Source organism: Tenebrio molitor, chromosome 4 (genome assembly GCF_963966145.1).
Source record: "Tenebrio molitor chromosome 4, icTenMoli1.1, whole genome shotgun sequence".
NCBI classification, from domain to species: Eukaryota; Metazoa; Arthropoda; class Insecta; order Coleoptera; family Tenebrionidae; genus Tenebrio; species Tenebrio molitor.
In genome coordinates this window covers 5199722-5225171 of record NC_091049.1, presented here as the reverse complement: position 1 = coordinate 5225171, position 25450 = coordinate 5199722, and the positions used below count along the sequence as shown (strand labels likewise).

The window sequence follows — 25450 nt, the reverse complement described above, 5'->3', positions numbered from 1 at the left end:
ACATTTTGAATATGCAGGTATAGTTATATTCGCCGCTTTGTTGTTGCCGTGGACAGACCACGCACAACATCTGGACTTTTGTCTTTCTCTAGTTTGATAAACTTTCAAGAGCAATACCGTTTTGCTACCTTGACCTTGATTTCTATCGCAGATTTGCTCTCAACAAGGTTGACAACCTACCTCAACATTCCAAAACATGGAAGTATTATTTATGGCTTTTCTGACACACATCCAGGTGACCTCAACTTCGAATATTTTTCTCAATCAGTTTTGGATTTTTTTTTAATAAACTGATTTGTATCTTTGGGACGATTTATGCTTTAATAAAAATACAGGGTTATTCTAAATGATTGTAGTCGAAGTAGGCGTGAAAACTGAATGTAAAATTTATGGTTGCCGCTCCACATAAAAAAATCATCAAAATGATGTGTTAAATTGGGTGCAAAACAACTCACTATTTTTAAAATTGATTGTAGAACAACTCAATATTTCTGGATTCAATCGTTAATTTAACAAAAATAAATAAAATCCTCATCACTGCACTTTTCACCTAAAAAATGACAGTGACAGCGACACAACTGACAGTTCACATGAAAGCGGCAAAAACGTAATAACATGGGCATGGCCTACTTCGACTACAATCATTTAGAATAACCCTGTATTTGTTGTTCATACATAATTATTATACAATATTATAATTGTTGTAATCATACTCGTAAATTGTTAAAAGACACAGTTTAACGTCAGTAGTTATTTTCCTGTTTGTGCAATTGAAAAAACGTCTTGTCCTTGATTTCTTTTTACGCAATCCAGAGAAATCATCTTTTCCGTTTTCGTCACTATGTGGCACGTCATGGAGCCGTTTCTTTGCGTCCTCCAAGTTTTTGGTGCAGGAGATGCAGATAGTAGTACCGTCCATTCAATTTGTTCATAGTCAAATTACGCACGTATAGGACAAGTAAAAGATATTGGACACGTCTTATGAAAGTTTTTATAACGTACTAATACTTTTATGAGGGTTGGAACGTTTGGCGTTTAGGATAGCCCGTTGCTGTTGGCCGTCATAAATAACTGAAATTATTGAAGGTTCAGAAATTGACTGTATTCAAACATTTCTCACTGGGAGTCTTCAATCCAATTATTTGTTATTTCCGGCATAGTCGGCCCGCTTTAAGAGCAGCACACTGATAAATTTGCATAGAATTGCGTAAAAATCTGAAGCAACTTTTGCAATTAATTTGTTTTTGACAGGATTTTTACAGGAATTTCGATGCTATTTCATGAGTTCAACTAGTCTTTCTGAAGTCGGAAGTACCTCTTGTACTAACTAGAGAACGATCAATGACTTGATTCATTCTCCTTCTTTCTACAATTTTTCTCCTATAAAATTTTCGATTTAATAATTCTATTTTCAAGTGCAACATGTAATTGACATGGAAGATTCTGTGTGTAAAATTCTTTTCTTTTTTTGTTGAAAATTCAATAATTGAGGATGTAATATTTTAGTCTTTAAGAAAAAAAAAAGAAGACAGTTTTTCTTTCGTTTATTGAATAATGGTACACACTTCCTTTTTTAGGTACTAAAATCTATTAAAAGTCTAAAATATAGACTGGAGATGCAGAAATTTCGAATTTGGCCACACAGTTCACCCAACCTGACACCACTCGAAAAGTTTTGAACCTGCGATTTTTCGCGTTGTGCGGTCACTTGTCGAAATGAGTGTTACCGACGATTGTTAAGACAACACCGGTAAAAAAAAGAGAAACATGCGTTCGTGTTCATTTTTTATTACAAATAGTAGTGAGTCACCGTTAGTCAAGTTCGAGTTTTTTGAAGGTGCCTTCGACCCCGAAGATCTCGTTCACGCTTTTCGGTTTTCCCGGTCTGACGGTCTCGTCGACAGTTTGCTTTTCCTCCCATGCGAAGAAAGGGATATTGTGGCGCATCTTGATCTTCATTTGTTCTGAAACGAGGGTAAGATCAGGTGGGTTTGGGGTGTTGTTGTGTCGTACCTTGCAGAACTGAGGCAGAGTCGCTGGTGCCTCTGTAGTCTGAGGGGAGACAGTCACGGGGGATGAAGTTGACCAAATCATTGACGGAGTTGTGCATGTAGAACTGGAAAAAGATTGACAATTTGGGGTGGTACGACTTGGTTCAAGCGTACCTTGCTCATGAGTTCTTTCTTCATGAAGGGACGCATCAGGGCAAATATTTTATCCATGAAAGGTACTATGTTGAAAAAGTGCAACCCTTTCAGTCTCACAGGCATAGCTTCTTGCAAGTAGTAGAGGAATTTTTTGATGGTGAGCGGTCCTAGTCTGGCCATGTGACCTAAAACTGCCCCTGTCATGTCGAAAATGATCACGTGACCGGAGGATGTGCCCTTTTGGTGCAGATGCAACAAACAGGTCATATCTAAACATTTTAGAATGTCCGCGAGGATGAATTTGTTAGGGTTGGTGTCCATTATTTTCATAAAGAAGATGGTGTAGCCTTCTGGAGTTTTTTTAGGTAACGTTGCAAAAACACTACGAACATATTATAGATGGTACTGTATGGGACTAGCGAAAAATTCGAATCAGTTGGGCGTTTGTTGACGAATAGAAAAGCCTAGCGTGAATTTTAAAATTAATCCAAACAAAACTGGACTCTCTTAAAACGGTTGATATATTTTAACGAATTACTGTTTTTTCAATTTGGTTGTAGGTCGTAAAATTTTATGGTACTTTAAGTTAAAGATCTTGTGGGGTTTATAAATTCTAGTTTACCACTAGCAGGTAATATTTTAAGCAGGGTTGTATTGTACATTTTGCATAGTAGAGCAATTGGCATGCGCCAACCTTTTCAAACCCAACCATTGTGAGCGTTAATCGCAATAAAATTTTACGATCTACAACGAAATTCGGAAACCAGTACCTACCGTTTGAGATTGTTTTAATTCTCTGTAAAACGTGAAGAATGAACCATTTCTTGGTTTTATATTTTTCGTATGGTCCGCGGTACTCACCAGACATCCAGAGCGGCCTTGACCGTCTTCACCGTCGCATTCCTGTCCCGAAAGAACTCGGGACAGTGGGTTTTAATCGTGAAGAAGTTGTCGATGGCAGCTTTCGCCGCCTCGTTCCTGTAATAACAGCTTTGCAGGAAGAGGATGGCTTGGAGTTCTGCAAGAGTACCACTTCAAAAAATTTCTTGCCAGTTTGATGTCGTACTCGCCATTGATTTTGGGAAGATGGGGCTGCTTCTTCACCCAACTCATAAAAGTGATCACATCATCTTTTTTCAAATCTTTGTCTTTGAAGTACTCGGTACTGGCATCTGCCAAGTTGAGCGTCATCATCAAACTGACACTTTTAGCTCTGGAATCGTCACGGATAACAAGTACCGTTGAAGGTTTGGTATTTTCAAATATATTTTTTTTTTTTTTCGATTTGTTTTGTTTATCAAAAGATAAGACTTTGTGTGGCATAATTATACTACTATTTTAATTGCTGACTTGACCTATTTGTATAAATTTGTTCAATTAACATTTCATATAAAAATAAACATGTTTTGCAGTACTTGGACTGACAGGATGCATTTTGGACTTTCAAGGTCGTTTAATGTTAAAAGTACTCATTAATATATCGTAGTGACTTGATTTTCAAATACAGAACGATTTACAATAACTGTAATGATGAAAATAATAATAATTGTGTACCTAACGAGTGTGCAAAACTTATGAAAATAACAAATGCCTATTACATATTTTGTTTCATGTCGTAGTTCTGTAGAAATCAATAACAAAAAACTAGATTTCAAATAAAATATACAGGGTGTTATTCAAATGCGTGACAACCACAACCTCGTAGGTAAAATTTCGGCACATTTTAAAAATACACCCTTGTATATCATATTTGATAATTATAATGTACGCCAATGCGAAGTAACCTCTAGGAAATAGGCTTTAAAACAAGGAAACCGCATTGGTGTACGTTTTATAAAACGAGGTCGTGGAAGAACGTAGAAGACTAAAAGCAATTAAAAAAAAAATTGTAGCTCAAAAAATAAATGTCATTTTATTTTTTGATAGAATTTTTTAAATATTTTTCCGAGTTGTTCATGAAGCCAGTAGCTCGTGGTTAAAATTTGGTCACGCATTTCAATGACACCCTGTATACAGTACAGTTAAATAAATCAGTCAGCAGTCAACATATTTTTTTAACTAAACTTCGTCCAGCGAGAGATTGAGAGATTTTAAATTGTATTAAATTAACCCAACACTATAAAATGCACTAGAATACATTAATTAGAGCATAATTTCAAGGCAAAAATGTTACTGCTTGAAGGATATATTTCAAATTTTACTTGCGCTAGGTACTACTTCCTCTAAGTAGAATTTAGTGGTTTTTATGTCAACCAATCTCTTGCTGGACAAACTATATCAAGCTGACGTTTTATTTTTAGTAGGTATATATGTATTATAAATGTTTTCATTATCCATTGTCGATTAGTTTCTAATGAGAATTAGTTGACTTACGCGTGTTTACTCCTGGAGTCACTCAACCAAAACTAACTGCAAGTTCCACTAGATACGAGTATGTGCTTTAACTGGATAATGAACACTTGCAAAAACATTAATTATAACGTCTCTGATTATCTATTTCGGTACCTAATAAACAACGTAACTTAAGAATCGTGGAACAAGCTTTAATGATGATAATTAATCATAATAATAATAATAATTTTTATTTTTGTGCTAGACCATCAAACATCAAACCAATACACTAACACGCTCATTCATTTAAGTAAATATCGGAAATGATAACGTAATTCGCTGATTAGTGATGGGAATGGCTAATACACTGCCCGCCAAAATTATCGCATAATTTCAAAACTCGTGTTTTTGAGCCAAAATTTATTTCCAGTTACAACATTTCGAACTGTAAAGTATTAAAGAAGTAGATTTATAAAAGTAAACACTACAATAATCAGAACACAACAAAGAAATGAAGAAAACAAAAAAATAAAACAATTCAAATTCGGAGAAAACTAAGAAATTTAACATTTAATAGTGCGTGTTGGCACCCCGTGCCTTTATTTCAGCTGCACAACATTATCTGATGCTTAAAATGAGGTTTTGTATAACTCTTTGCTTAATTTCTTCTCAAACTTGAGTTAGATCCAAAGACAGCTGATGAAGAGTTGTTGGTGGATTTGGTAACCTTCTAACTCTTTTATCTGTAGGATCCCACAATTACTCGATGAGGTTTAGGTCTGAACTCCTTGCTGGCCATTGCATTTGCCCAATTTCGACCTCATGGAAATAATGCCCGCAACGTGCGATCGACCATTATCATGCATAAAATTAAAGTCATCCTAATAAATGGTCGGAATGGGACAATATGAGGTTTCAGAATATTGGTAATGTACATCGCCGCATTTCGGTTTCCTCTTTCTAGCACCACCAACTCTGTGGGAGCGTCGAAAGTGACACATGCTCAAACCATAACGGAACCTCTTCCAAAATTGACTTTCGGGATAATGTTACATTGAGCATATCGCTCTCCTGAGCATCGGTTCACCTCACCCGCACACATCTGTCACTGTGATCCAGGCAAAACCTGGACGCGTCAGAGAACATTACTAACCTCCATTGATCCAATTCCCAATCAACGTGATTTTGGGCAAACAGCAATCGTACTCTTCGGCGAGCAAATCAAGACCGTTTGCAATATGTTGTTGATTAATACCGTCTTCGACTAGTACAACAATTTGTGCACATCGTTCGGCTGTTGTATTTCAACTTAAACGTTCGTAGGGATTCATTTTCGAAATTTATGACTGAAGGAACCAAAACTTCTGACTAACCGTCTCTCAAATCCACAATCAAAATGCTTTACGAAATTGACTAATAACACTAATACAGACTTTTCATGATAAACAACTTTAGAAGTTATCAGCATGGCGATTTTTGCTACTAAACAAAAGAAATACGATAAAACAAGAGATTCACACATAAGGAAATCGCAGAAGAAGTAAAATACAAAAAACTACGGTTCATTTTTACTTTATGCGATAATTTTGGCGAGCAGTGTATTATACGGGGTATTTCACTACTGATAATGAGCCCGGCGGAATTGAAAATGCAACCCACAATACATTTCCAAAGTTAACGTGGCTGTTTTAAATATCGTATTGTTTTAAAATGAATCCATGATGATGATACCGGGCAGCGTTGTGTCTCGGTTTTGTTCGGGGTACTCTGCTCGCTTCTTGGTCGGCCAATGAGCAGGTTCCGTTCGTGTCGCGTTTGGTCCCAACTTTGCCATAAATAGGTGACGCCGGCCGAAATTCGTTCATTTTCGTTCACGCTCTAAACGTGTTCGTTTCGTGCACTCCTCTCTCTCCCTGTACAAAAAAGACTGGGGAACCAAGCGAATATGACATTTATGTCAAAATTTACGAAACTGCACAGTTAACTATGTTTTAGGTTTTTTTTTTTTTAAATAAAAAAACAAAGATCTATGTTAGTTTTGCAAATGTATTGTGGGTTGCATTTTCAATTGGATCAGGCTTATAATCACTCGTATATTAATACCCTGTATTAATTATTCGGCAGTTCCATTACAATGAAAGAACACTAGCATCATTCTGTCAGACGCGGTCAGTATTTGGGTAATTTAAATAAATCCGTTTTCCTTTTATTATTTATTTCTTTAATATTCAAAAGATAAAGAAGAATTGAACATTTTGAGTTATAGGCGTCGAATTGTTGCCGTGGACAGACCATAGACAACATCTCGACTTCTGTCTTTTTCTAGTTTGATAACCATTCAAGAGCTACCTTGACCTTGATTGCTCTCAACAACGTTGACAACCTACCTCAACATTGCAAAAACGTAGAAGTATTATTTATGACTGTTCTGACACACCTCGAGGTCACCAAATCTTCGCATATTTTTTGGCCAAATCTCAATCAGTTTTTGAAACATTTTTTATAAATTGATTCGTATCTTTGGGACAATAAAAATTTAAAAAGCATTTCTTTGATTTGACCACACGCTCCACCCGATCTGACACCACTCGAAATGTTTGGGAGTCGACTTGCCTGCGATTTTTCGGTGTTGCGCTGGCAGTTGTCGAAATCAGTCTAACCGTGAGTGTTACGATGTTTGTTAAGACTTGTCTACGACACCAGTTAAAAAAAAACAAATATATATTGATGTTCATTTTTATTACAATACTAGTGCATTAACGTTAGTCAAGTTCAAGCTTTTTGAATGTACCTTCGACCCCGAAGATCTCGTTCACGCTTTTCGGTTTTCCCGGTCTGACGGTCTCGTCGACAGTTTGCTTTTCCTCCCATGCGAAGAAGGGGATGTTGTCGCGCATCTTGATCTTCATTTGTTCTGAAACGAGGGTAAGATCAGGTGGGTTTGGGGTGTTGTTGTGTCGTACCTTGCAGAACTGAGGCAGAGTCGCTGGTGCCTCTGTAGTCTGAGGGGAGACAGTCACGGGGGATGAAATTGACCAAATCATTGACGGAGTTGTGCATGTAGAACTGGAAAAAGATTGACAATTTGGGGTGGTACGACTTGGTTCAGGCGTACCTTGCTCATGAGTTCTTTCTTCATGAAGGGACGCATCAGGGCGAATATTTTATCCATGAATGGTACTATGTTGAAAAAGTGCAACCCTTTCAGTCTCACAGGCATAGCTTCTTGCAAGTAGTAGAGGAACTTCTTGATGGTGAGCGGTCCTAGTCTGGCCATGTGACCTAAAACTACCCCTGCCATGTCGATCACGATAACGTGACCGGAGGAAGTGCCCTGTTGGTGCAGGTGCAACAAACAGGTCATATCTAAACATTTTAGAACGTCCGCGAAGATGAATTTGTTAGGGCTGGTGTCCACCAGCTTCATGAAGAAGATGGTGTAGCCTTCTGGGGTTTTTTTAGGTAACGTTGCAAAAACACTACGAACATATTATAGATGGTACTGTATGGGACTAGCGAAAAATTCGAATCAGTTGGGCGTTTGTTGACGAATAGAAAAACCTAGCGTGAATTTTAAAATTAATCCAAACAAAACCGGACGCTCTTAAAACGGTTGATACATTTTAACGAATTACTGTTTTCTCAATTTGGTTGTAGGTCGTAAAATTTTATGGTACTTTAAGTTAAAGATCTTGTGGAGTTTATAAATTCTAGTTTACCACTAGCAGGTAATATTTTAAGCAGGGTTGTATTGTACATTTTGCATAGTAGAGCAATTGGCATGCGCCGCTTACCAACCTTTTCAAATCCAACCATTGTGTCCGTTAATCGCTCATAATATGCAATAAAATTTTACGATCTACAACGAAATTGGGAAAACAGTACCTACCGTTTGAGACTGTTTTAATTCACTGTAAAACTTGAAGAATGAACCATTTCTTGGTTTTGTATTTTTGATGATTTCAATTTTATTTTACATTTATACATTCGGTACTACCTCAAATGAATCAGTTCAAAGTTTAACTGGTTTACAAATACCTATTTGCAAACAAATTCGAAATCGGTTCTTCGATTCTCAACATTATTAGTACATTCAATTTTGTTTAAATTTGGTACCACCTAAACATTCTTTTTTGATTTTGATCTCGTTTTTACACTTCCGATTGTTCGTGTGTTCCGTGGTACTTACCAGACATCCAGAGCGGCCTTGACCGTCTTCACCGTCGCATTCCTCTCCCGAAAGAACTCGGGACAGTGGGTTTTAACCGTGAAGAAGTTGTCGATGGCAGCTTTCGCCGCCTCGTTCCTGTAATAACAGCTTTGCAGGAAGAGGATGGCTTGGAGTTCTGCAAGAGTACCACTTCAAAAAAATTCCCGCCAATTCGATGTCGTACTCGCCATTGATTTCGGGAAGATGGGGCTGCTTGTTCACCCAAGTCATGAACGTGATCACGTCATCTTTTTTCAAATCTTTGTCTTTCAAATACTCGGTACTGACGTCTGCCAACTTGAGCGTCATCATCAAACTGACACTTTTAGTTCTGGAATCGTCACGGACAACAAGCACTGTTGAAGGTTTGGTACTTTCAAATAAATTATTTTTTTTTCGATTTGTATTGTTTATCAAAAGATAAGACTTCGTGTGGCGTAATAATTATACTGTTGCTGACTTGTCCTATTTGTATAAATTCATATAAAATATAAAAATGAACAGGTTTTGCAGTAGCTGGATTGACAGAATGCATTTTGGACTTTCAAAGTCGTTTAATGTTAAAAGTCCTCATTAACATATCGTAGTGACTTGATTTTGAAATCCAGAACGTTATATCAATACAATAACTGTAACAATTATAACACGCAAATACATTATTATTACGAAAATAATAATAAGTGTGTACCTAACGAGTGTGCAAAACTTATGAAAATAACAAATGCCTATTAGTGTTTCATATACAAATCAATAACAAAAAGCTAGATTTTAAATAAAATATACAGGGTGTTATTGAAATGCATGACCAAATTTTAACCACAAGCTACTGGCTTCATGAAAAAATATTAAAACAATTCAGTCAAAAAATAAAATGATATTTATTTATTAAGCTACACTTTTTGAAGTGAAACTTTTTATGGGAAGGTCTTGAAATTCTGATCGGCAACCTTTTTGTGTGACGAAAAGTGGTGGGGGTAAAAACTATTGGGTCGAGTGGAAGCAGTGTCTCTGTCTTTGTCACACTCACGGCATTTATCGATAATGTCCTCTCTTTGATTTGGAGGCTTAAAAATGAACAATGAGTTACGCATTTCGATATTGTTTAGTGTTATCGTTGTTTATAATTTATTTTCTTCATTAAAATATACAATTTTGTTGTGAATATGCTATTTAAAAGTGATTGATAAATAATTACAATATTTACGTTGACCCACAACCTTGTAGGTAAAATTTCAGCACATTTTAAAAATACACCGTGTATATCATATTTTATGTAATGTACGTAGAAGACTAAAGGCAATTTAAAAAAATTGTACCTAAAAAAATAAATGTCATTTTATTTTTTGACATAGAATTTTGTAAATATTTTTTCCGAGTTCTACATGAACCCAGCAGCTCGTGGTTAAAATTTGGTCTCGCATTTCAATAACACCCTGTATACAGTCCAGTTAAATAAATCGATCAGTCAGCAGTCAATATTATGTCAGCATTGTCGATTATGTAGTTTCTGATGAGAATTAGTTGACTTACGCGTGTTTAATCCTGGAGTCACTCAAGCAAAACTAACTGCAAGTTCCACTAGATACGAGTATGTGCGAGTAGGTGGCTTTAACTGGATAATGAATATGTACTTGCAAAAACATTAATTATAATTTCCCTGATTATCTATTTCGGTACCTAATAAACAACGTAACTTAAGAATCCTGGAGCGTGGACAAGTTTAATGATGATAATCATAATAATAATAATAAATTATGATATATTCGCAAAAATTATACACATGAATTTAGCAGTTAAATTCAATTTATTAAAGGATACATAACCACATTACATTTATAAACCAGAAAGTTGTTTAGAAAATGACAATTACAAATTATATTTTGATCGCACAGTTTTAACTGACATTCACATTCAGCATAACAGACCAGACATTATTATTTTAAATAAACAACAAAAGCAAGCATATCTTTTAGATATAGCTGTTCCAAATTCACACAATATAACACAAACATATAATACAAAAATTAATAAATATTTAGAGCTGTCCGTTGCTATGAGAAATCTTTGATGTTTAGAAAAAATTTCGATTTTACCACTTGTAATTTCAGCAACGGGAATAGTACCGCAATCTCTTTTTAAAAATTTAAAAATTCTGGATTTAGATAACACATTGGTAGTTGAAATTCAAAAAGGTATATTATTATACTCATATCACATCGTGAGGAAGTTCCTTAACACTGACACAGAACATAATACACAACAAAGTCAAAATGCGGAGGCGAGACGCCAGTAATTATGTTGATAAGCACTGCACTATTACTTGATAGTAATATCCGTAATAGTGTATGTACTCCGGCAAAATTGCCGTGCCGCCGGGTGGAGGTGGGATAGTGTTTAATTATTATTAATATTATTTCGTATTTCACGATTGATTATGAGCCCGGCGAAAATGCAACCCACAATACATTTCCAAAGTTAACGTGGCTATTTTAAATATCGTATTGTTTTAAAATGAATCCATGATGGTGATACCGGGCAGCGTTGTGTTCGGGGTACTCTGTCCGCTTATTGGTCGGCCAATGAGCGGGCTTCGTTCGTGTCGCGTTTGGTCTCAACTTTCCGATAAATAGGTGACGCCGGTCGAAATTCGTTCACTTTCGTTCACGCTCTAAACGTGTTCGTTTCGTTCATTCCCCCGTCTCCCTGTACAAAAAAGACTGCGGCTCCGTAACAGCGAGCTGGACAAAAAGACGATGGTCTTTTGCGAGCACGATGACAAAACATGATCCTGATTTGTGGTGAATGTAATAATATATATTAAAGAACGAGTTTTATAAGGGTTGATTTGGTGCACGAGTCCCAAGTGTAGAAAACGACCCGTAGGGGAGTTTTGTATGGGACGAGTGCGCCAATGCCCATATAAAACGAGTTTTTTATGTTATTTTTTAGAATTTGCACCCTTGTTTTTATTGTTAAATAAAAAAATTAAATTTTCAAATTCTAAGGAATTTTGTATTAATTGGTAATTCAAGGTAACGGATGCAACAACATCTGCAACATATGTTAAAAAGTAGAGTTTGAACATTAATATTGGAAGTTTTTTGGTGTAAATGACAATAATACACTGAAATATTGATTAAAATTTTCTTAGAGATCTATTAAATCACGAGTGCTTTAAGAGATAGCCATAAACGACTCCAAATTGAATACAATAATAGACCTATTAGAGACGTAGATTCTAAAAAAATACTTCTGTCGTTGCGCGTTTATGTAGACAATAAACATTTTCCCCAAAAGTATTTGTTTTTTCACAATTTTATTTAACCAAGCGAATATGACATTTATGTCAAAATTTACGAAACTGCACAGGTAACTATGCTTTACGTTTTTTAAATAAAAAACAAATATCCACGTTAGTTTTGCAAATGTATTGTGGGTTGCATTTTCAATTGCGTCGGTCTTATCATTACTATCCCACCTCCACCCGGCGGCACGGCAATTTTGCCGGAGTACATACACTATTACGGATAATACTATCAAGTAATAGTGCAGTGCTTATCAACATAATTACCGACGTCTCGCCTCCGCATTTTGACTTTGTTGTGTATTATGTTCTGTGTCAATGTTAAGGAATTTCCTCACGATATGACATGAGTATAATAATATACCTTTTTGAATTTCAACCACTAATGTTTTCTCTAAGTCCAAAATTTTTAAATTTTTAAAAAGAGATTGCGGTACTTATAAATGGTAAAATCGAATTTTTTTCTAAACACCAAAGATTTCTCATAGCAACGGAGAGTTCTAAATATTTATTAATTTTTGTATTATATGTCTGTGTTATATTGTGTGAATTTGGAACAGCTATATCTAAAAGATATACTTGCTTTTGTTGTTTATTTAAAATTATAATGTCTGGTCTGTTATGCTGAATATGAATGTCAGTTAAAACTGTACGATCAAAATATAATTTGTAATTGTCATTTTCCAAACAACTCTCTGGTTTATAAATATAATGTGGTTGTGTATCCCTTAATAAGTTGAATTTAACTGCTAAATTCATGTGTATAATTTTTGCGAATATATCATGACGTTTTTTATATTCGCTTTGAGCCAAAACGGTGCAAGAAGAAATGATGTGTTCAATGGTTTCCCCTTCAGTTCCGCAAATCCTACATTTATCAATGATCGATTGTAAACCGCATCAGTATTATCACTCGTGAAATACCCTGTATTAATTATTCGGCAGTTCCATTACAATGAAAGCACTATCATCATTCGGTCAGACACGGTCAGTGTTTGGGTGGGTAATTTAAATAAATCCGTCTTCCTTTTATTATTTATTTCTTTAATATTCAGAAGACAAAGAAGAATTGAACATTTTGGGTTATAGGCGTCGAATTGTTGCCGTGGACAGGCCATAGACAACATCTCGACTTCTATGTTTTTCTAGTTTGATAACAATTCAAGAGCTACCTTGACCTTGATTGCTCTCAACAACGTTGACAACCTACCTCAACATTGCATAAACGTAGAAGTATTATTTATGACTGTTCTGACACACCTCGAGGTCACCAAATCTTCGCATATTTTTTGGCCAAATCTCAATCAATTTTTGAAACATTTTTATAAATTGATTCGTATCTTTGGGACAATAAAAACTTAAGAAGTATATTTTGCTGATACCTAAATTGTTATAAAAACAAACAATTTTATTTTTCTGATCGTGCAATTGGGAAATATGAGTTGTTATTTTCATATGAGTAGCGCTGTCAGATCACTTTTCAGGTATGAGGCCGAAATTTGAAGCACGAGGCGGTAGGCGAGTGTTACCAACAGGCCGAATATATGAAAAGTGAAAGCGCACGAATGTTGAATAACGTTTTTCGTGTTCGTTTGGGCAAGGTCTAAAAAAACACTAATTATATATCTCAGGAAACGAACATGAAAACGTCTTTTTCTTAATAGATTTATTTTTTCGACACTGCCAGAATTTGAGAATTTTCTCCTGTGTGAACGCATTTTGATATCTAAATGTCACAACTTGTCAAAACGAAACGTCAAGCTAATTTTAAAGATTTTAAGCGATTTGGAGCCTTTAAAGGGCTCGTCGAACAAAAAAACGTCGCATTCAAACTCGTTCGTGGTCATTTAAAACGCTCGTTTCACTCGCGTTTTAAACTGCCCCACCCATGCCATAAAGAGCCCAATTTACACACGAACTCGTTAAATAATTTACTATTTTGCAATTGAAATGATGTTGTCATCTGTTTTCGTAACTAAGTGGCACCACATTCGAATCGTTTCGTTGAATTCTTCAAGTTTTTGATGTGGGATGCTAGGAAGTAGTAAGTACCGGTCCATTCTATTTGGTTCATGGTCACGGTACGCACGTGTGTGCTGGTCAAGGTCTAATCGAAATGTAGAATTACATAAATATCGGCAGCAACTTTTTTCAGTGTTTTTTTTTGGAGAGGATTTAATTTTTTTTGAGAAAATTTCATTGAGGTTCATGACCTCAACTAGTCTTTCTGAGAAGTCGGAAGTACCTCTTGCACTAGACCAATCAATAACTTGATTCATCTCCCGAAGGAGACCGAAGTCTGTAATTTTTCTGTCTATAAAATTTTCGATTTAACAGGACATGACGTCAACTTTCTATTTTTAAGTGCACCACGCAATGTAGACTTGGAAGATTCTCTGCTTAAAGTTCTTTTCTTTTTTGAAAATGAATGAAAAAAGTTTTTCTTTCGTTTATTGAACGATGGTACTTCTTTTTTTGGGTACTATAGACTGGATATGTACCTAGACATAACCGGACGGCTCGCGGTAAACCCGTTTCGAAAATTTTCGGATTTGACCACACGCTCCACCCGATCTGACACCACTCGAAATGTTTTGGAATCGACTTGCCTGCGATTTTTCGGTGTTGCGCGGTCAGTTGTCGAAATGAGTCTAACCGTGAGTGTTAGGATGTTTGTTAAGACTTGTCTACGACACCAGTTTAAAAAAAACAAACATATATAGATGTTCAATTTTATTACAATACTAGTGAATTAACGTTAGTCAAGTTCAAGCTTTTTGAATGTACCTTCGACCCCGAAGATCTCGTTCACGCTTTTCGGTTTTCCCGGTCTGGCTGACTCGTCAACAGTTTGCTTCTCCTCCCAGGCGAAGAAGGGGATGTTGTCGCACATCTTAGTCTTCATTTGTTCTGAAACGAGGGTCAGATCAGGTGGGTTTGGGGTGTTGTTGTGTCGTACCGTGCAGAACTGAGGCAGAGTCGCTGGTGCCTCCGTAGTCTGAGGGGAGACAGTCACGGGGGATGAAGTTGAGCAAATCATCGACGGAGTTGTGCATGTGGAACTGGAAAAAGATTTGACAGTTTGAGGTGGTACGACTTGGTTCAGGCGTACCTTGTTCATCAGTTCTTTCTTCATGAAGGGCCGCATCAGCGCGAATATTTTGTCCATGAAAGGTACTATGTTGAAAAAGTGCAACCCTTTGAGTCTCAGAGGCATAGCTTCTTGTAAGTAGTAGAGGAACTTCTTGATGGTGAGGGGTCCTAGTCGCGCCAAGTGACTGAAAATTGCCCCTGTCATGTCGTAGATGATCACGTGGCCGGGGGAAGTACCCTCTTGGTGCAGGTGCAACAAGCAGATCATGTCCAAACATTTTAGAGCGTCCGCGAGGAAGAATTTGTTAGGGTTGGTGTCCACTAGCTTGACGAAGAAGATGGTGTAGCCTTCTGGGGTTTTTTTAGGTAACGTTGCAAAAATACTACGAACACATATGTATTAAGACGGTACTGTACGGTACTACCGAATGTTGGAATCGTTGTTTGTTGACGAACAAAACACCTAGGGCGATTTTCAAACCGATTCAACCAAAACTGGATCCTTTTCAAATGGTTTACATTTGAAAGAAGTACCGTGTGAGAATGTTTTCACTCTCTGTAAAAGCGTGAAGACAGTGTCTAAACTGTGATGCTTTAAAGGCAATCTCTTGGTTGCGTCATTTTTACAGTTTCAATTTTATACTAGATACGGTACGACCTCATCAAATATTTTTGTTTTGAATCAGTTCCAAATTCAAATAATTTTTAAATATTTACAAACAAGTTCAAAACCAGTTTTGGAAATAAACAGTACTAGTACTTTCAATTTCATTTGAATTTGGTACCACCTCAAACATCCGTTTCGATGTTTTGGTTTCGCCTTTACACTTTCAATTCTTCAACTGTTCCGCGGTACTTACGCGAGATCCATAGCGGCCTTGACCGATTTCACCATCGCATTCCTCTCTCGAAAGAACTCGGGACAGTGGGTCTTCACCGTGAAGAAGTTGTCGATCACAGTTTTGGCCATCTCGTTCCGGTAGTAACAGCATTGCAGGAACAGAATGGCTTGGAGCTCTGCAACAAGTACCACTTCAAAATTTTCGCCGCCAGTTTGGAGTCGTACTCGCCGTTGATTTTGGGGAGATGGGGCTGCTTGTTCACCCAAGTAATGAGCATCATCACGTCATCTTTCTTCAAATCTTTGTCTTTGGAGTACTCGGTACTAACGTCTGCCAACTTGAGCGTCATCGTCAAACTGACACTGCTGTCTGGAATCGTCACGGTTAACAAGTCCCGTTGAAGGTTTGATACTTTCAAATAAATTCGGTTTTTTCGACTTGTTTTGTTTATAAAAAAATAACACTTTTTGGGTGGCGTGGAAAGAAACAGAACACACATGATCAATTAAGAACCGTACTTAGATGTTGAACGAACCCGTTTGTAGGTCCTTTTTATGCAAACAGTTTGACACAATAATAAAGTAAATTTTATTATATTTCCTCGCCCGCTAAACTTGTTTGTATCAATTTATTCAAACAGCATTTTTATCCTTGGAGGTCATTTCATTTTAACAACTTTAATTAGTGTGTCATTATGCACTGATTTCTTAGTAAAAACGTCATATTAATAAAATAATAATATGTAGTTGTGTAACACTTACGAAAATTGCATCTACTTTCTATCAGGTGTTCATTTAAATTTATCCTCAAAGTTAGCGTTGAAGAGTCGATTGTGAACGCACCACTCGTCAGTCTGCCAAGTAAAAATACAAACAGCGGAAAAAGTGATGTTAAATCAGCTGATCCGTGATCTTCAATCCGTGGTGTGTTCACAATCAACTCTGTGAGGATCAATGAACACCCGATACTATGTATTCCATTTTGCTTCTCTGCTCATAACAGTAGGAAAAAATAGAATACACATAAAACTACAGGTGCTGGCATATGTTTTTGACAGTCAGACAGACGTTGTGACATTTTGTAGGTGTCCTGAGTACAGAGTACAGCACAACTCGAGAAAAACAGCTTGGCACATGGCTGATGGATGCGCTGAGCTGAAATCCCTCCCACTAACGGAGTGCACTCGTTTGCTTCATTGGTGTATCGTACCTAGCTATATCCTTGTCTACAGACACTCTCTCATTTCTTCTTCTGCGCATTTCATGTACCAAGCTGTTTTTGTCAAGCTGTGCTAATATCAATTAGAAAATCTTTGTTGACGAGATTAATAATTGGACAACTTTGAATACGACTTACCACTGGGATTGCAGAAGTTGATGAAGGATCTCTGCGGTACGGTTTAAGTCACTTGTGTCTAATTTGATATCTAGTTTGGTACTATTTCTGGTAATGCACTCGAAACGTCCTAGTAGAGGTAGAGTTTTATATTGAACTAGTAATTGAATATTACTAGAAAAAACGTTTAGTTTTACGTGTTTATTAGGTTTTCCTTCATTATCTCAGCATTGTTGATTAGTTTCTAACAAAATTAGTTGACTTACGCGTGTATAATCCTGGAGCCACTCGAGCAAAACTAACTGCAAGTTTCACTAGGTACGTAGGTAGGTTTAAGTGGATAATGAGCACCACGAAAAGCAATAATCGTAATTTTTTTAATTATCTTGTTCGGTAATCAAGTTTTAATAATCATAATGATAATAATAGGGTGCGGCGCAGTAGGTGGAGGGAACCGAGAATCACTGCTTTCTGGATCGTACAGGTCAAGGGGAATTGTCATTGCAGCAACAATTAGAACAGAACAGATAACTTGTCTGGCAGTGGGGAATACATAGTTCGGCATTCCGAATTTCCAAATCTTAATCCAATTGAATTCGCGTGTGGCAGACCACAGCAACATTTCCACTTGTGTCTTTCTCCAGTTTGATAAACTCTCACGAGCAGTACAGTTTTGTCACCTTCACCTTGATTCCTATTTCGCAGATTTGCTCTTCACAAGGTCCGCAACCTACCTCGACATTGCAACAACATAGTATTTATGGATTTTCTGACACACCGAGGTGATCAAAGTTTCGCATAATTTTTCCACAAATATCAATCAGGTTTAGAAACAATTTAAACGGTACGATGTGAATTGTTGTAATCATTAATTGTTAAAACATACAGTTTAGCGTCATTAGTAATTTTCCAGATTGTGCAATTGAGAAAACGTGTTTTCTTTCATCTCTTTTTACGTAATCGAGAGAAATCATGTTTTCAGTTTTCATCACATTTCAAAAAATTTCTGGTGAAGTAGGTCATGAAAAACAAAAGCATAAAAAACGTATGGCTCAGCTTGTCAAACAATAATTGAAGTGACAGAAACGTCATCAATCGCCATAATAATTTTGTTCGCGAAATGTTATCTATGAAAATGGTTTTCACTCTTGAACAAAAGATATTCACGATTGAATGTTATTTTTCTATTTTGCGTTTAGAATAAGTCTATTCTAGCACCCAAATTACGTCATTTGAGTGCTTTAATAGGTCGTTGGCGTGTTAGAATAGACTAGTAAAATTTACTGTATTGATGTTGGTAGCGTGAAGTGTCAACTGACAGACGTCAAAAAATAAATCTCGCAGAGAACCAAGCAAATTAATAAATAACAATGAACAAAACGTTTAATTTTCATTCTGGGATTTGGACTTCTCCGGCAGTAAATTTTCTAACGTCTTTTGTGCAATTTGCCTAATTTGCGGCGGCGTTAGTGATAAACTTTCTTCAGCATTCATTTTCAAACATCAAATGCGAAAATAAAAAAAATCTGACGTTTTAAATTAATTTTTTTCACAGCTGGCTAAAATTATGCCACATAAAAAATGTCACAACCATCCCAAAATTCCTTACATTTAAAATTTTTATTTTTTTATTTATAAAATGGTATAAAGTGGCAAAATAGAAAAAATAGTATAAAAGATTCGTTGCAGAAGGTCCTTCAAGCACTCATTTGTTCCTCAACTCGCCGCTACTCGGGTCGTTTCGGAATTTCAAATTCGTGCTTGAATAGATGCCATAACCTAACTTTAACCTGTTACGTTTACGTATACGACGGCGAACGGGGGATCCCTCTGCGGCGGGAGGCGGGATTATTAACTCTTGGTGTCAACGCCAAAAGGTGAGTAGTTACAGTATGCAACAGAAGTTTCGTTAGTGTGAATTTTATATGGACCTTTTTTAGTAATTATTTATTTGAGGTTAAGTACAATGTCATTAAGCAGCAGTTCTACCAATAATGATTCGTCAAAATTACCAAACACGATGACAGATAATACCAACCTAATTTGTCATCCGTGGTTTTTTGCGACTTGAGTCTATTTTTTTTACGTGCTTTTGAAGGCCTAATCGAGATGTAGAATTGCGTAAAATCGTCAGCAACTTTTTTCAATTAATTTGTTTTTGACAGAATTTAATTACACATATTTCCTTCAGAGAAAATTTCGATACGATTTCATGAGTTCAATTAGTCTTTCTGAAGTCGGAAGTATCTCTTGTACTGGAGATCAATAAATGACTTAATTCATTCTCCTTCTTTCTGCAATTTTTCTCCTATAAAATTTTCGATTTAACAAGATATGACCCCAACTTTCTATTTTTAAGTGCAACATGTAATGGACTTGGAAGATTCTATGTGCAAAGTTCATTTCTTTTTTTTTTTAAATTCAATAATTGACAATGTATACAGGCTGATTCACGTAGCCCGTTAATTAGAAACTTTTTGATTTCCCAAAATCGTATTAATATGAAAATTGGTAGTTGACTATAACCGACTACTCCAAGTTCAAATAAAATATTTTCAAAATGGCGGCACTTCCGGAAATACCGGAAATCGATGCCATCTTTGTTTTTTTTAAATAGAAAGGCCCCATTTTGACTTCACATTTCGATTCTACGTTAACTTCTGAGTTTAGTACATCTTTTTGTCAATACTTATCTGTCATCGTTTTTGATCTATGTCATCTTTTTTGCAAAAAAGTGAGGTTGCAGGGCTTCATTAAAAAAATTATAATTTATAATTTATAATTTATTTTTACTCTACTGACTTGCCAAAGATTCGGCCGCTTTTTTGCGCTATCAACGACATTTTTTTAATGTTTCATACGCCTACTGAATTTTTTTAAAATTGATAATCAAAAAATGTCGAATGGCAACTACCATTTCTGATACTAGATATAAATGTAAAATTAAATTTTAAGGCCACTTTTATTAACATTATGTATGCCTATTTGCAGCCGTTTAGGCGTAATTTCAATTTTTTTGAATAAAATATTATTTTTTATAATCAATTGTTTTATTTGAATTTTTATTCAAAAATAGCATTGCGATAAATATTAGACAACAAATAAAAAATAAGCAAATTAACAAAAAAATATTTTGTAAATGAATTCATTGAAAATATTTTGTTGTTAATTTGCTTCTTTTTTATTATTTTGTTGTTATTTACTGTTTATTGCATGTGATTTTTGAATAAAAATTCAAATAAAACAATTGTTTGATAAAAAAAAAAAAACAATATTTTACTCAAAAAATCGAAATTACGCCTAAACGGCTGGGAATAGGCATACACAATATTAATAAAAGTAGGCTTAGAATTAAATTTTACATTTATATCTAGTGTCACAAATGGTGGTTGCCATTTAAAAAAATGAAGTTTTTGACATTTTTTGATTAGCAATTTTGAAAAATTTCAGTAGGTGTACGAAACATTAAAAAAATTTCCCTAATGGCGGAAAAGATCGGCCAGGTCTTTAGGAATTCAACTAAAAAAAATCTATTATTTATTTCAGATGGTTCCAGAGTTATAAATTTGTTAATGAAGCCCTGCAACCTCGCTTTTTTTCAAAAAAGATGACATAAGTCAAAAACGATGACAGATAAGTGTTGACAAAAAGACGCTCTAAACTCAAAATTTAACGTAGAATCGAAATGTGAAGTCAAAATGAGGCCTTTCTATTAAAAAAAAATAAAGATGGCGTCGATTTTCGGTATTTCCGGAAGTGCCACCGTTTTGAAAATATTTCATTTGAACTTGGAGCAATCGATTATAGTCAACTACCAATTTTCATATTAATATGATTTGGGGAAATTAGAAAGTTTCTAATGAACGGGCTACGTGAATCAACCTGTATTTTATACTCTTTAAGAAAAAAAAGAAGAAAGTTTTTCGTATTGAATCATGGTACATACTTCCTTTTTTGGGTACTAAAATTTATTAAAAATCTAGAATATAGACCGGAGATAGAAAATTTTCGAATTTGGCCACATGTTTCACCTGACCTGACACCATTCGACAAGTTTTAGAGCTGCGATTTTTCGCATTGTGCGGTCACTTGTCGAAATGAGACTAACCGTAAGTGTTACCGATGATTGTTAAGACAACACGGGTAAAAAAAGAAAAACATGCGTTCGTGTTCATTTTTTATTGCAAATAGTAGTGAGTCACCGTTAGTCAAGTTCAAGTTTTTTGAATGTACCTTCGACCCCGAATATGTCGTTCACGCTTTTCGGTTTTCCCGGTCTGGCTGACTCGTCGACAGTTTGCGTCTCCTCCCAGGCGAAGAAAGGGGTGTTGTCGCGCATCTTGGTCTTCATTTGTTCTGAAACGAGGGTAAGATCAGGTGGGTTTGAGGTGTTGTTGTGTCGTACCGTGCAGAACTAAGACTGGGTCGGCGGTGCCGCCATAGTCTGCCGGGAGACAGTCACGGGGGATGAAGTTGAGCAAATCATCGACGGAGTTGTGCATGTAGAACTGGAAAAAGATTGACAATTTGGGGTGGTACGACTTGGTTCAGGCGTACCTTGTTCATGAGTTCTTTCTTCATGAAGGGCCGCATCAGCGCGAATACTTTGTCTATGAAAGGTACTATGTTGAAAAAGTGCAACCCTTTGAGTCTCAGAGGCATAGCTTCTTGTAAGTAGTAGAGGGTCTTCTTGATGGTGAGGGGTCCTAGTCTGGCCAAGTGACCGAAATTTGCCCCTGTCATGTCGTAGATGATCACGTGACCGGGGGAAGTACCCTCTTGGTGTAGGTGCAACAAGCAAATCATATCTAAGCATTTTAGTTCCTCCGCGAGGATGAATTTGTTAGGATTGGTGTCCATTAGTTTCACGAAGAAGATGGTATAGCCTTCCGGAGTTTTTTTAGGTAACGTTGTAAAAATGCTACGAACACATATTAAGACGGTACTGTACGGTATTACAGAATATTGGAATCGTTGTTCGTTGACGATTTTCAAACCGATTCAACCAAAACTCTACATTTGAAAGAAGTACCGTTTGAGACTGTTTTAACTCTCCATAAAAGCGTAAATACGGTGTCTAAACTGTGATGCTTTAAAGGCAATCTCTTGGTTACGTCATTTTTCCATTTCAATTTTATGCAATTTATACATTCACATATTTTTGTTTTGAATCAGTTCCAATTTCAAATTATCTTTAAATATTTGTAGACAGGTGTAAAACCAGTTTTGGGAAAAAAACGGTATATATTAGTACTTTCAATTTCATTTTAATCTGGTACCACCTCAAACATCCGATTCGATGTTTTAACGAGTCTGTCGCAACAATTTTAGCCGTTTTGATCTCGTCTCTTTCGATTCTTCAACTGTTTCGCGGTACTTACGCGAGATCCATAGCGGCGTTGACCGTTTTCACCATCGCATTCCTCTCTCGAAAGAACTCGGGGCAGTGGGTCCTCACCGTGAAGAAGTTGTCGATCACAGTTTTCGCCATCTCGTTTCGGTAATAACAGCATTGCAGGAACAGAATGGCTTGGAGCTCTGCAACAAGTACCACTTCAAAATTTTCGCCGCCAGTTTGGAGTCGTACTCGCCGTTGATTTCGGGGAGATGGGGTTGCTTGTTCACCCAAGTCATGAACATGATCACGTCATCCTTCTTCAAATCTTTGTCTTTGGAGTACTCGGTACTAACGTCTGCCAAATTGAGCGTCATCGTCAAACTAACACTGATACCTGGAATCGTCACGGTTAACAAGTCCCGTTGAAGGTTTGGCACTTTTAAATTAATTCGGTTTTTTTCGGACTTGTTTTATTTATTACTAGATAAGACTTTTTGGGTGGCGTGGAAGGAAACAGAACACACATGATCAATTATGAATCGTACTTATACGTTGAACGAACCCGTTTGTACGTCATTTTTATGCAAACAATTTGAGACAATAATAGTTTCAAATCTAGAAATACTACAACACAATCAAATTACTTCACTAAAAAATTATTTCCTCAATAGAGTTCGTGATAACACCTTTTTTAATGCTTTGGTTTCAACCGATAAAGGTTACACACCTTTAAATTTAAGTGATAATATAATTTCAGATATTGTTGAGCCGAATATACCTGACACTATAGCAAATATAAAACAGGGATTTACTTTAAAGAACTGGTACAATCAGAAATTAATATTCAGGCTTCTTATGCATGGCTTAAAAAATCAGATATTCACCCTGAGACGGAGGGTTTTATATTTGCAATACAAGATCAAGTTATAAATACAAGAAATTATAAAAACATATATACCGTTTGCAATCGATCGATCATTGATAAATGTAGGATTTGCGGAACGGAAGGGGAAACAATTGAACACATCATTTCTTCTTGCACCGTTTTGGCTCAAAGCGAATATAAGAAACGTCATGATATATTCACTAAAATTATACACATGAATTTAGCTGTTAAATTCAATTTATTAAAGAATACACAACCACATTATAGTTATAAACCAGAAAGTTGTTTGGAAAATGACAATTACAAATTATATTTTCATCGAACAGTTTTAACTGACATTCATATTAACCAGTACAGACCAGACATTATTATTTTAAATAAACAACAAAAGCAAGCATTTCCTTTAGATATAGCTGTTCCAAATTCACATAATATAACACAGACATATAACACAAAAATTAATAAATATTTAGAACTCTCCGTTGCTATGAGAAATCTTTGGTGTTTATAAAAAAATTCGATTTTACCACTTATAATTTCAGCAACGGGAATAGTACCGCAATTTCTTTTTAAAAAGGTATATTATTATACTCATGTCACATCGTGAGGAAATTCCTTAACATTGACACAGAACATAATACAAAACAAAGTCAAAATGTGGAGGCGAGACGCCGGTAATTATGTTGATAAGCACTGCACTATTACTTGATAGTAATATCCGTAATAGTGTATGTACTCCGGCAAAATTGCCGTGCCGCCGGGTGGTGAAGGGAGAAAATTTTTATTATTCATTTTTATCGCCCACTAAATCTGTTTGTATCAATTTATTCAAACAGCATTTTTGTCTTTGGTGGTCAGTTAATTTAATAATTTAAATAGTGTGTCATTATTCATTATGCATTGATTTTCTATACTGTCGAGTGTGCAACTTTGAATACTACTTATAATAGGAGTACAAGATCTTATGCAGGTCTTTATAACGTACCTACTAATACTTTTATGAGAGTTGGAACGTTTGGGACAGCCCGTTGGTCTCGGCCGTCATAAATTTAAACATTTCTTACTGGGGGTCTTCAACGCATTTGTGCTCTGCAATTTTTGCACCGATCAGGATTGTCATAAATTTTTGTTATTTTCAGCGATACACAGTTTTACAGTGGTAATGTACCAAAGTATAAAGTTTACCAGTTAATTTATTTGAAGTGAAGTGCGTACCCGTTACGCTGCTGGTAAGATTCCAGTTGTCAGATTCACATGACTCACTGTACACATTACAAAATTTCGGAGCGTGCCAAAGCGACCGAAATCCGGTATTATTTACGACATCTTTACGGACAACATTTCGACTTCTGTCTTTCTCCAGTTTGATAAACTTTCACGAGCAGTAGGTACCGTTTTGCCACCTTCACCTTGGCAGATTTGCTCTTAACAAGATCCACAACCTACCTCCACATTGCAACAACATAATATTTATGACGTTTCTGACACACCGAGGTGAACCAAGCTTCGCGTATTTTTTGGGCAAATCTCAAATCAGTTTTTGAAACATTTTAGAGCGATATTTATCTTTGAGATTATTTATCGTTTGATTGAAATATTTTTTGTTCGTACATAAACGGTTCAATTGTTTATAATTGTTGTAATCATAAATTGTTAAAACATACAGTTTAGCGTCATTAGTTATTTTCCTGAATGCGCAATTGAGAAAACGTGTTTTCTTTCATCTCTTTTTACGCAATCGCGAGAAATCATGTTTTCCGTTTTCGCCACTAGGTGGAACCTCTCGAGCTGTTTCGTTGCGTCCTCCAAGTTTTTCAGTTTGGTCATGGTCAAGGTTTTTGGTCCTTGGGGTACGGTTATTTTTTCTGTTCACATAACTTGGTTATCATTCCTTGAGTACTAGGTACTTTCTTTCTGAAGTGATATTTTCTAGTTAAAAAAAAAAAAAAAAAAAATTTTTTTTC

At 36.0% G+C, this 25450-nt stretch overlaps 5 protein-coding genes across 9 annotated transcripts in view; 1 reads left to right on the top strand and 4 right to left on the bottom strand.

Annotated features, from left to right (window-relative positions):
• Nucleotides 1–25450, top strand: part of LOC138128907 (uncharacterized) — a 51947-nt gene that overhangs the window by 21805 nt on the left and 4692 nt on the right. The gene's annotated exons all lie outside the window — the stretch shown is intronic.
• Nucleotides 1528–4741, bottom strand: LOC138128893 (alpha-tocopherol transfer protein-like). Its single transcript, XM_069045118.1, has 6 exons — nucleotides 4521–4741; nucleotides 3218–3360; nucleotides 3009–3165; nucleotides 2166–2529; nucleotides 2014–2116; nucleotides 1528–1964 (listed from the first exon to the last, which is right to left on the bottom strand). The coding sequence occupies exons 2-6, from the start codon at nucleotides 3339–3341 to the stop codon at nucleotides 1813–1815; spliced, it is 900 nt and encodes a 299-aa protein (XP_068901219.1). The 5' UTR covers nucleotides 3342–3360; nucleotides 4521–4741; the 3' UTR covers nucleotides 1528–1812.
• Nucleotides 7207–10368, bottom strand: LOC138128894 (alpha-tocopherol transfer protein-like). Of its 3 annotated transcripts, none has more exons than XM_069045121.1 (6): nucleotides 10219–10368; nucleotides 8877–9044; nucleotides 8668–8824; nucleotides 7594–7957; nucleotides 7442–7544; nucleotides 7207–7392 (listed from the first exon to the last, which is right to left on the bottom strand). In XM_069045121.1, the coding sequence occupies exons 2-6, from the start codon at nucleotides 8998–9000 to the stop codon at nucleotides 7241–7243; spliced, it is 900 nt and encodes a 299-aa protein (XP_068901222.1). In that variant the 5' UTR covers nucleotides 9001–9044; nucleotides 10219–10368; the 3' UTR covers nucleotides 7207–7240. The 3 variants fall into 3 exon arrangements, with proteins under 3 accessions (XP_068901222.1, XP_068901220.1, XP_068901221.1); XM_069045119.1 differs by having other exon boundaries at nucleotides 8877–9019; nucleotides 10219–10331; XM_069045120.1 differs by lacking the exon at nucleotides 10219–10368 and having other exon boundaries at nucleotides 8877–9136.
• LOC138128896 (alpha-tocopherol transfer protein-like) lies at nucleotides 14711–16296 on the bottom strand. Its single transcript, XM_069045125.1, has 5 exons — nucleotides 16156–16296; nucleotides 15946–16102; nucleotides 15105–15468; nucleotides 14952–15054; nucleotides 14711–14902 (listed from the first exon to the last, which is right to left on the bottom strand). Exons 1-5 carry the CDS (start codon nucleotides 16274–16276, stop codon nucleotides 14751–14753), a joined length of 897 nt encoding a protein of 298 aa, XP_068901226.1. The 5' UTR covers nucleotides 16277–16296; the 3' UTR covers nucleotides 14711–14750.
• LOC138128895 (alpha-tocopherol transfer protein-like) lies at nucleotides 21427–24934 on the bottom strand. 3 transcript variants are annotated; one of them, XM_069045122.1, is made up of 6 exons: nucleotides 24672–24934; nucleotides 22854–22994; nucleotides 22644–22800; nucleotides 21820–22183; nucleotides 21668–21770; nucleotides 21427–21618 (listed from the first exon to the last, which is right to left on the bottom strand). In XM_069045122.1, exons 2-6 carry the CDS (start codon nucleotides 22972–22974, stop codon nucleotides 21467–21469), a joined length of 897 nt encoding a protein of 298 aa, XP_068901223.1. In that variant the 5' UTR covers nucleotides 22975–22994; nucleotides 24672–24934; the 3' UTR covers nucleotides 21427–21466. The 3 variants fall into 3 exon arrangements, with proteins under 3 accessions (XP_068901223.1, XP_068901225.1, XP_068901224.1); XM_069045124.1 differs by having other exon boundaries at nucleotides 24702–24934; XM_069045123.1 differs by lacking the exon at nucleotides 24672–24934 and having other exon boundaries at nucleotides 22854–23084.

Excerpts from the sequence above, each read along its gene's own strand:
- LOC138128893 (XM_069045118.1), bottom strand. The coding sequence starts at position 3,341 with ATGATGACGCTCAACTTGGCAGATGCCAGTACCGAGTACTTCAAAGAC. Across the intron at positions 3,166-3,217 it reads CCATCTTCCCAAAATCAATG|AACTCCAAGCCATCCTCTTC; the intron begins GCGAGTACGACA and ends GTACTCTTGCAG. Across the intron at positions 2,117-2,165 it reads AGAAAGAACTCATGAGCAAG|TTCTACATGCACAACTCCGT; the intron begins GTACGCTTGAAC and ends ATCTTTTTCCAG.
- LOC138128894 (XM_069045121.1), bottom strand. The coding sequence starts at position 9,000 with ATGATGACGCTCAAGTTGGCAGACGTCAGTACCGAGTATTTGAAAGAC. Across the intron at positions 8,825-8,876 it reads CCATCTTCCCGAAATCAATG|AACTCCAAGCCATCCTCTTC; the intron begins GCGAGTACGACA and ends GTACTCTTGCAG. Across the intron at positions 7,545-7,593 it reads AGAAAGAACTCATGAGCAAG|TTCTACATGCACAACTCCGT; the intron begins GTACGCCTGAAC and ends ATCTTTTTCCAG.
- LOC138128896 (XM_069045125.1), bottom strand. The coding sequence starts at position 16,276 with ATGACGCTCAAGTTGGCAGACGTTAGTACCGAGTACTCCAAAGACAAA. Across the intron at positions 15,055-15,104 it reads AGAAAGAACTGATGAACAAG|TTCCACATGCACAACTCCGT; the intron begins GTACGCCTGAAC and ends ATCTTTTTCCAG. Across the intron at positions 14,903-14,951 it reads CTCTGCCTCAGTTCTGCACG|AACAAATGAAGACTAAGATG; the intron begins GTACGACACAAC and ends CCCTCGTTTCAG.
- LOC138128895 (XM_069045122.1), bottom strand. The coding sequence starts at position 22,974 with ATGACGCTCAATTTGGCAGACGTTAGTACCGAGTACTCCAAAGACAAA. Across the intron at positions 22,801-22,853 it reads CCATCTCCCCGAAATCAACG|AGCTCCAAGCCATTCTGTTC; the intron begins GCGAGTACGACT and ends TACTTGTTGCAG. Across the intron at positions 22,184-22,643 it reads AACGCCGCTATGGATCTCGC|CATTTTTACAACGTTACCTA; the intron begins GTAAGTACCGCG and ends ATGTGTTCGTAG.